We start from the raw sequence: 10,574 nt of genomic DNA, 5'->3' as shown, positions 1-10,574 counted from the left end.
GAACAACAAAATTTATTGACTGAATTAAACACAACAGTTAAAATGGCAGTGTTGTATTTGCATTTTAAGATGTTTGAATGAAACAAGGAAAGTGCTATTAGTCCAAGCTTCTTACATTCATTAAAAGAGTGACTATCAAAAACAGCAACATGCACAATGATACATATGCACAAAATGGAATTATATCAACAAATATACAAAATACCCAAAATAAAATATTTACAGGTTTAAAAATATAAACATTGGTTCATTTATCCCATTAAATCATTGGAGTGGAGAAAGGAGAAAAGATCCTATTGCTATTTAGAATCTTTTGTTAAAACAAGTTTTAAAAACATAGAGTAGTTCTAGGAGACCATTTTTGATGTTTGGGGGAATTTAACATTCTATTATAAAAATAATATCTATAAACCTACTAACAATTTTCCTCCTGTGCACAAAAATAATATAGCCAAAAGCTTGTCCTCAAAGACATGCCTGACTTTCAGGAAAACTAATTATAGAAATGGAGTTTCTCATCTGGATCTTCTTTGTCATTATTTTCAAATAACCTGCAATGCCCTATATTACGCTGAGATATTCCATATAAATAACTTGGTCAAAAACCTGAAGTTAGCAGTGAGCCTGGTAGATAGCTGGAGTCAAGTAAAAATGGCAAAAATTTACTTTGCCTGTAACATTAGAACCATTTTCCCTGATATTCTTGATAAAACGACCTCGCTCAGATCCTTCATGTTCAGTTAAATTTATTCTGGAAGCCATAAGAATTTGTCCTGTATTACTTTATGAGAATCTCTCGTCCTTTCTTCAGAAATAATTGTGTAGTGGGGGAAAAATGGCTGCGATGTAGATATTTGAGAAAGTTCACTAATTCCTTCAGGCTACTTAGGACCATTTCAATACTGTGTTACAAGTATTTACTGTGTGTCCACTCTATGCCCCTATGCAGGCTGACCAGCTATTTTTCCAGATCTCTGCCTTAGCTTACTAGATGATCCAGGTAGGTATCTGAGAAAGCTAAGTATGTCTCTGACAACCAGTCACCTTGGCTATATTTTATTAAAAATGTTATCTTCTCACACAAAGCAGAAAGTTACTCTACCGATTATTAATTACCACAAATTACTCCAGTTTACATTTTAATAGAATGACCACCTGTTATTGAAATCTTCCACTGTGTCTCATTAAGATGAGGTCGCAAATTGATTTTAAAAGCATTATACCGGGCGCCTGGGTGGCTCAGTGGGTTAAGCCGCTGCCTTCGGCTCGGGTCATGATCTCAGGGTCCTGGGATCGAGTCCCGCATCGGGCTCCCTGCTCAGCAGAGAGCCTGCTTCCCTCTCTCTCTCTCTGCCTGCCTCTCTGCCTACTTGTGATCTCTCTCTTTAAAATAAATAAATAAAATCTTTAAAAAAAAAAAAAAAAAAAAAGCATTATACCAAGTGTAGGCAGGTCATATATTAGGAAAATAACCTCCTTAATTCTGACCATGATGCAATTTCAAATGGATTTTCCCTAAATACTGGGAGTATTAACAGAATCAGAGTGGGAGGAAACAGAGGTTTCATGCTGCTGGATTCACTACTGAAATTGCTTTTGGTTTTATTATTGGCAAAACAGACATCAGATCACAAAATCTGTACGTAGACCTGCTTATATGTAACTCTAAAGTAATTGATGAATATAGTCCACAATTTTGACTGGCCCAGGTGAGAAAAAAACCTGCTAGTCTCTGAGCTCTAAGCTAGGCTTGCATGTATAAAAGCCATCAAAGAATTAAAAACAAAAACAAAAACAAAAACAAAACACAAAAAAACCCCCCAAAAAACCCCACAAGTTCATTTTTAACTAAAATAGCCTTTAGTTGGACGGTACCCACAAATATACACATCTGGTTTGGCTCTTGCAGTTCAAAACTTTGATCAGTTTCTTACTTAAAACAAGTTTTACAGAAATTGAATCATATGGCTAAAAATGTATAATTGAAGCAGAAGCTATAGAGTTAGGTTTCTCTATTCAGATTCAAATTCTGCCCATTACTTAGGAAATGGGTGACTTGGGACAAGGTATTTCACCTTTGTGAGCATCATTTTCTTCCTATGCAGGATGGAGCCAATACCCACCCTCCATGGTCCTTGTAACAGTGGCAATAACATCATCAAAGAAAGCACAGAGCATCATCCCCCACAGAGAAAACACACAGTATGTGTTAGGTATTTCCCTTCAATATAAAATACTCAAATTCACGATGACTGACTTCTTGGTCTTTAACAAATATTAGTCGAATGAATTAATGAATTAGAAAATATGAGCCAGGATGCAATGGCCACAGACAGAATGTAGGATGCACTACTTTGGAAAGAGCCAGGAGCTTATCTCTGAAGTTCAGAATTGTACCAAGGCAAGGTACCACTCAGCGAGTCGCCATTTAAACAAACCACGTGGAACAGCCAGAGTAAGCCTAGACTGGGCTCATGGTGGAGAAGCAAGGGCAACGTGTTTGGAATGACCGACATCCTACAGGGAAGAAGTATTACCATGACAACAGGAGAGACTTCTGTCTATATTTTTGGTGTTAATCCTGAGAAGGAGAGGACACTGTCAAAGGAAAGCAGAGTGTTTGCCTATTTGTCTCAGACACACACCAATTTTCAGCTTCATGGCATGGGTTAGCTTTGTTTCTACTGCAGGTGAACTGGCCATGACATGAAGCAGTTCCTAGCTTTTATGTTACTCTAACTTACTAAAGAGCTTATGGTACCATCCCAGAAGCTAGAGGAAAAGAGAGAGAGAAAGAGGAAAAAGGAAATGGGGAAGGGGGGAGATGAGATGGGATGGAAACAAACAAAAAGAATGATTTAAAGATGGCACGTTAGGGAAATAATATTGCCTAATCCACGTGGCTGCTAAGAGGACCACGTGAATGTCTGTAAAGCTCCTAGCGATCACTGGCACTTAGCAAATACTCAGCAAATGTTCATTATTGTTATAATTGCTATTATTATTTTGAGAGGAATTTGTGTGGCTTAATCCATACCACTCCTTTTCAAGTTGACCCCCATTCTTCTCCACCTCACAAACCATAGACAACAAATGAAAAAAAAAAAAAAAACTAGGAAAAATAAAGATATTTTTCAGGAATGTTAAGAAAGTCCAATCACAGTATAGCTATGTGTGAGCCCAGACTGAAGGGGTTTTTATGAAGTATTAGAAACAGTATGTGCCTCATGAACACAGGTTGCCTTGAATTAAAGTAAACGTCGGTCGTGAAATGTGCCCAGTTTCCGTTCTGAAGGCTTTGTGACTATTTTAATCTTTCTTTTTTCAGTTTGAGAAAGAACACTTTTCCATAATCATGAAACTATCATTCTGAATCACTCCTTAACAGCACTGTCTGGAGTGAGATAACATTCTTTATAAGTGGCTATAGTTGCAACAAACCATCTCCTTTAAAGAATTAGCACAGTGCAAAGGCTTTTATGAAGTAAATGCTGACCTCTTGCTTTCCCACACAGAGATATAAACCACCGGTCCTCCATGCTAGCTTTGGGTCCCAAACAGTCAGAAGTATTTGTGCGAAAGCCATCAAAAATTCTTAAGGCCGAGTTTCCACAGATAAGAACTGTGCTGTTCATCCCTTGGTCTGTCTGGCAAAGAAGCAAGAGGGAAATGAGTAGGCCAAGGTATTTGGGTTTCTCCTCTTATTTCATGCAGGTACTTTTAACCGGTCATTCCCAGTGGTGATAAGAGGCAACTGTGATGCGTTCTCTTTTGGTTTAAGAGTCTAAAATTCTTGAATTAATTTCTTAAGAATGATAAGGGGAGCAAAGTATCTGTGAAGATATTGTAACAAGCCTTCGTAGAAACCCAGCACGGGGACCAAGGCCAGATTGTCATCATTCAGGAGAGAAATCTGGAATGACTACAATCAGGAAATGTATTCCACTATGCAAGTGTCAGAAGACGCCACCATCCTAAGAAGTGTCCCCTTACGGCTATCTGAGGGCACCAAGCAAACATCAAACATGGTGGGTACAAAGGGAGAGGAGAGAAAGCTACTTTAATTGATCTCTTCATACAAAGTTAATGGTAAAAAGGCTCTGAAAACTAATCTGACAAAGATGTAAATAATGAAAACACAGAAAGATGTTGAAGAAATCTCGATACCTAATATAGTCTTTTTACCTCGGTAACTGTGTAAGCAAAGGGTTATTTGAACATTTGTTTAAAGGCAAATACTTCAAAACTACTTCTGAAATTAAGGAAGAAACACTTTAAACCCAGTAAGTCATCACTCTCATAGATGTTAAACACTTTGTATTTAAATAGGCAGATAATTTGTGGAAAACATATCTAAAGGAAGCCCTTACTGTCCTATATGTCATTGTTGTTATTAGGTGAAATAATAAAAATCTTTTTCCTCTTGCCATTGTTGACAATGCTATAGTAAAATTTCTTCCAGTCGGTGCTAATGTAAAAGCATCCAACTGCCTTTAGTACTGATGTCAGAGTAGTTCAAGGAACATTGTCTGTGTAATGTAGTTATTAAAGTCAGGCTGTCTTTGTGCAAAGCTATTAAACTCACTGATAAATTCATGGTCAACAATTGATTTGACTTTTTCCCCCTCTAATTTGTCCAGCTCTCTGACTAAAGAGACCTAATGAACTAGCATCTCAGAATCATACACACACAGCAAAGGTGTCATCAGCTCATATTTAATCCTTCCCATTACAAAAAAAAATCAGCAAATATGGCCGAATTAGGAAATGTATTAATAATAATTGGAATATAAGTCTATTAAAATGCGGGGGTGAGGGGAAGCAATCTCCAGGAACATGAATGGGAGAAAGTAGCCCTTGGCACAAAAAAAGCAACTGTGAACCCTTGTCTGTGGGTGGAAAAGGTTAAGACGCAGGCTTTCTGCATGGATCCTGATTTCCCAGCTAGCTACCGAGGCCGTTTAATTAATTGCCTGCATCCTTCACTTGCCTGGTGTGGGTGGAATTCTTAAAGACAGAGAGTTTCTTAAAAAGTGGAAAACATATGGAAAAAAGAATGAAAAGAGAAAATATTTTACATCTTGTATAACTGGTTAATTGACAGGTGGGGGAAATGAAAGGGAGCTTTGCTGACATTTCCCTTTACTTGTAAAAAGAAGACACAGCATAGTGGTAAAATGGCAGGAATGAGCCCCCAAAACTGTGAAAGCAAAAAACAGTTTGTCTCAGTGCTAACAAAATAGATTTACCGATAGATTGCATTTACCGTTAGAATATTCTCATCTGTACTTCAGGTACTTTTAACTTTTCTGTACCATCGAACAAATGAACAAATAAAACTCTGTCACGGATTCACACAGAGGAGAAGATAACCTTCACAAGAAAATGCACAAGAAGAAAATAAACATCCTTTGTTTTACGGCCAGAAATAAAAATTTATATTCTGTACATTCACTGGGGGAAGATGAATGCATGTGGAGTCTAAATAGTACTATCAGCATGAAATTAAATTTAAATCCCTTTCTCAAGACAGAAATAATCTGTAAAATATTTCCAAGTGTACAGTACATGCCTTTGTCTGTTAGTTTGTGCACAGTTGAGTGCATAAGCACGTGTGAGTGTGAGTGGCTTTATGAATTCCTGGTGGTGGGTTCAGAGTGCCTAAGGCTATGCCTGATTATAGGACCTCATCTATATAGGAAATTAAATATTAAATCAGTACTTTAACATTAAGGATCTGACATAATGCAATAAAAGCCAGTAATCTGACTACTAAAGAAATTCAACAAATCTCTACCACCTCTTCTAATTGAATCATTGCAAATTTAAAATGGGGAACGATTTGCTTTATGCTACTGGCTCAAATTTGTTTCCCTTTGGGGTCTGTTTATTTTGTTCCCTTTGTACTATTAAAATAGGTTTCCATATACTTAACTTGTCTCTTTCCTTCCTTTAAAAAATAGAAAACAAGCTTAGAAAGCACATAATATTAGCTCATTACTTAGGCAATCTCTCTGGAAAATGGGAGTTATATAGAAATGTTTGTGCCATTTGTATACATGTAGTTTTGCTTGAAAATGTCTAATCTTCCTCATATCATGAATCAACTCCTAGTAGAAGCTGCAGTCTTTTGATTAAACACACTGAACTGCATTTCAAAGAGGATATTATATAATCATTAGATGCTAATAGCATTCTAGGAACTGCTTCAGTTAATCACTCAAACTATCCAGGCATATGGTAACCCGTTCTGAAATAAATGTCTCATCTAAAATAATAGAAAATATACATATAAGGAAACCACTTTTCAAAAACAAATCTTGACATAGAGTGTTTATGATACATAGGCTTGCCAGCATCCTATTCTGAACATACCTGTCTCAATCATGAATCTATAAAGCAAAAGTCAAATAACATGAAAAACTGTATTTTTCTTCTGGATTTTTAAAACACGTTCCTCATTTGGGACTCCCCATGTTGTAGAATGGTCAAATCCAAAATTTGTATAACCAAGATTAAAAAACTCTGAAAACCAGGATTGGGAGTGAGAAGCAAATAGTCTCTTACCCAAGACAAGACAGAACCTATTCCTCTGGGACATCAACACAATAGACTGTTTTTTGTTTTTTCCTGCATTGAGAGCCAGAGAACCCATATAAAACAAAAACAGAATTGCTTTAGGCTACAGTACATAAAAGAACATCAGTGGTTCAGGGACAGTTATCATAACTTGTTATAAAACCAGATTTTAAATTCGAGGTTACTGGCAGATTATAAAATGTTAACAGCTGGATAAACTGTAAAATATGCATTATCTACACATGAAAAGGTTACAGTTTATAAACACTAAAATACTGTGTCTATTGGCATTTTAGTGAAATCTTTCCCTGATCCTCATTTCTTCACTGGGTGGGAAAGAAAAAGAAAAAGAAAAAACTAGCTCTGCTGAGCTTCTTCTTTCTCCCCAAACACATGATCTAAACCAACCAAACCGAAATGCTCCTTTATTGTCCTGGTGGTAGATACTGACCTATAATGCATACCCAGCAACCAAAAGTAGGCAAGTTTGGGGCCAATCAATGATCGCCTCTGCTCATCAGGTAAATACCTGGCTCTTTCAGCTTTGCAGGTGTTTTCCACACAGTGATACAGCAAAGGGTCTTTTTCTTTTCTTTCTCTCTCTCTTTCTCTCTCTCTTTTTTCCCCCTGTAAAGAAAAAGGAAAAGAAGAAAGGAAGGATGGAAAGTGTCATGGGAGAGGAGGGGCTCCTCTGGTGTTGGCAGTGGTTTCTCTAGGCCCTCTCTGGACCCTGGCACAGCCGAGTGTCATGGCAGGATGCTTACTTAGGTTGTTTTCTGCAAAGGCAAGTAAAGGTGACTTCCAAGTGTTCAGCGCATCAAAGGAAAAAAAAACAAAAACAAACAAGTGATTTTTTTTTTAAAGGTAAAAAATTAAAAGTGCTTGAAAATAATTCTCAGGGAACTTATCTGAAGAGGAGAATCCCATGTGTAGCTCCCCCTCTGGTGTATCCTGCCCCTGCTAGCGGCCCAGACACCTCCTCGGTCTAGGCTCTGGAGCAGGGATGGTCCTAAAAGCCTTTCTTTAGGAGAAACAAAACTTATTTGAGTGGTTTCCAGGGAAAGTTGTATTCCTTGACATGGGGTCCATCACCTCGGCTTCGGAGACCTCACAACTTTTTGGCACTGTCATGGCACGCCGCTGCCCGGAGGGTGGTCCCGGCCAAACCCCGGTTGCTGACCCTGCGGACCAGCACTTTGGAAACTGGGATTTTTGTTCTGGGCATCTCACTCCTGACTGGTTGCTGGTGCACTACGGGATGGCTGGATGGAAGGTTCGCGAGGTGCTTGATGCTGATAGGGATTTTAGAGTCCTTCAGCAAACTGCCTGGTGTTCGCAGTGGACAGGTGATGGTGACTGGAGACACGGGCTTTAACCGCGACAAGCAGGACGTCTCCTCGTTGGCGGGAACGGCGGCCGGGCTTCCATCCGGATCCGCGTAGAGATCGTAGAGCGCGTCCCCGCTGTAACTATCCCGGGGGATGCCCGCCTTTTTGCCGCCGCCGGTGCCGTCTTCCTCCGGCCCCGGAGTGGTGGAGTCCCAGTAGCCCTCGTCACTATTGGGGATGCCTTCCTGCTGCTCCTTCTCGGGCGGTTTAGCCTCCTCCTTGGGATGGAGCTCGATGGGAATCCGGTTGAGCCTCCTGTGCTTGCCCAAGGACACGTCCTTGACCCCTTCCGCACACCTGGCGTCTTTGGACGTCTCGGCCACCACCTTGGTTTCCAGGGCTGCTGCCGCCTTGGCCGCTCCCTCTTGGGGCCCTGGTCCTTGGTCCTCAGTCTGGGAGAGCATGTCCCAGAACTCCTGGAGATAGGTGTCGTCCAGCTCCTCCGGGCTCGCCATCTCCTCCCCTCCTCCTTGGTAGGCCACCACGCCGGGGTTCTTTTTAGAGAGAACTGGCTTGCCTGGCCCGGGGGCATGCTTGTCACAGCTGGGACCTGCCTCGTCCTCTTGGTCTGCAATAATATCTCCACAGCCTGTAAGAGAGTCAAAGCTTTTCAGTGAAGTCACGTCAGAAAACATCAAACAAATACGATCAGCCGATGGGTCTGAGGGTGGATCAACAGCGGAAGGGTCAGGGACGGCCGCCGCGCGGCCGCTGCCGCATTCCGAGTCGACAAGGGGGACGGTCTTTACCGGAACGTCACCTGTCCTGGAGGCATCCTCGGCCGTCTGCACCTCCCCAGCGCCCAGCTCGGGGGCTGCCCGGGGCTTCTCGGCGCGCCGATGCCCCGCGGCGTCCTCTCCCCGGGCGCTGTCGGCCTTAGGGACCCCGGGGCTGTGGGCCTCTCGGCGGTCCGGCACGTGGGCGCGATCGGCGGAGGCCGGCTCCGGCTCTCCCCCTCCGAGCTCACCTGCTGGGTCTCGCGGCGCGTCCCTGCTGGGCTTCTCCGGCTCGCCGGCGGGTCCGGGCGTCTCCTCCTTGACGCACTCCAGGCTGGCGGTGAGCGAGCCCGGCAGGATGAGGCCGCCTGGGGCCCCCGCGCGCTCGCCCTTCGCCTCCGCCTTGGCCCGCTTGTCCTTCTTGTGCCAGCGCATGCTGCTGAAGAGCCCCTTCAGCCCTCTCTTTTGTTTGCCGCCAGCCTTGCTCGCGTCCGCCGGCTCGCCCTTGCCGTTCTCCGCTCGCCCGTTCTTCTTCAGCAGGGAGAAGAAGCTGTGCGACTTCGCCACCGAGCTGTTGGCCAGGGAGCCCACGCCCGGCCCGGCCGCCCTGGGGGGACCCGGGTTGGGCCGCCCGCCGCCGCGGCCACCCCCGCCGCCGCCCCCGCTGTCGCCCCCGCCGCGCGGCTCCTCCTTCTTGCTGCTCTCCAGCACCACCACCTCGGCTAAGCCGTCGTGGGTCCGGCTCCTCACCATGCCCGTCGGACCCGAGCCTTTCCCATCCCCTTTGTTTTTGACCCCAAAAATGCTGGGCATGGTGCCACCCGATTTCCTCTTCTTGAATAATTTGAAAGCAGCTTTATTAATCTTCCCCGACGGCTGCTCGGCGGCCGGCGTTTCCGCAGCACAATCACAATGCAAGTCCATGTCTGCCGCGAGGGTCCCGGCCCCGGCCTCCTCCTTCCTCCTGCAGACCCCCGCGGACGCGCGATCGCCGCCGCCGCCGCCGCCGCGCTCGCTGACAGCCTCGCCGCCGCCGCCGCCGCCGCCGCGGCTGCTCCTGCTCGTCTCCATGGAAACCGAGCGGGATAAGCAGCTTTCGTCAGCCGTGGGCTCGCGCCAGGCTACTGTCATCCGTATTCTAAATCAACCTGAGCCACTCTCGCTGCTGCCGCCGCCGCCGCCGCCGCCGCAGCGAAAGAAACACACATAAAAGACCATCTCCCCTCCCGCCAAGCGCTTATATAATACCCTAACCCACTTCGGATCCGACTTGGCTTTGTGCTGCATAGTTTTTTGTGTGTGTGTGGCGAGAGCAGGCAGCAGAGCCTCGAGTCGATTGCAGAAATTAGCGTCGTCTTTATGGAATTCAGATTCCATCCAATCTTCGCCACCTTCTGATTCCTCCTCTAGATAGGCTCTTTCCAGAAGCCCGATCGAGGTTCCCAGGAAACCCCCAAAATGGACAAAGAAATTCCACCCAACACAAAATGGTTATTCCTCTGAGCGCCTATCCTGGACTTCATGAGTCTTTATGTCTTTCCCGAGCCTTTCATGTCTGTCCTTATCATTTGGGCATTAAGCCCGCAAGCATGGAGCTCGTCTGTTTACATCTGTGTCTTGTCCACTACTGAGCACAATCTCCAGGTCGACGTTGGATCCTTACTAATGCGGTTCTGATTCTTGCTGCAAAAACCCCATCCATCAGTCGAATATCAATTAGCAACTCTGCAAGGAAAGTGCAGCAGTTCTGTAAGGTGGAAGTTGACTGGCCCTTGGGGACAACCGTGGTTTTTAATCCCAGTCTCCAGCTCCTGGGACTCAGGTCACAGAAGCCACTCCCTAGCCTGCATTTGGTCACAATGGATGAGTGGAGGACCGAGGACACAGTTTG

At 44.2% G+C, this 10,574-nt stretch overlaps 1 protein-coding gene across 2 annotated transcripts; it reads right to left on the bottom strand.

The window, feature by feature from the left end:
• Positions 1-1,605: 1,605 nt before the first annotated feature.
• AMER2 (APC membrane recruitment protein 2) lies at positions 1,606-9,924 on the bottom strand. Of its 2 annotated transcripts, XM_032314995.1 has the most exons (2): positions 8,935-9,915; positions 1,606-8,556 (listed from the first exon to the last, which is right to left on the bottom strand). In XM_032314995.1, exons 1-2 carry the CDS (start codon positions 9,812-9,814, stop codon positions 7,688-7,690), a joined length of 1,749 nt encoding a protein of 582 aa, XP_032170886.1. In that variant the 5' UTR covers positions 9,815-9,915; the 3' UTR covers positions 1,606-7,687. The 2 variants fall into 2 exon arrangements, with proteins under 2 accessions (XP_032170886.1, XP_032170885.1); XM_032314994.1 differs by having other exon boundaries at positions 1,606-9,924.
• Between the last annotated feature and the right edge of the window lie 650 nt (positions 9,925-10,574).

This window comes from Mustela erminea, chromosome 15 (genome assembly GCF_009829155.1).
Source record: "Mustela erminea isolate mMusErm1 chromosome 15, mMusErm1.Pri, whole genome shotgun sequence".
Classification (NCBI taxonomy): domain Eukaryota; kingdom Metazoa; phylum Chordata; class Mammalia; order Carnivora; family Mustelidae; genus Mustela; species Mustela erminea.
The sequence above is the reverse complement of the archived record's forward strand: the minus strand, read 5'-3'. Positions and strand labels throughout refer to the sequence as shown.

What these genes read in the sequence shown, in the direction of transcription:
- AMER2 (XM_032314994.1), bottom strand. Translation starts at nt 9,814, where the DNA reads ATGACAGTAGCCTGGCGCGAGCCCACGGCTGACGAAAGCTGCTTATCC.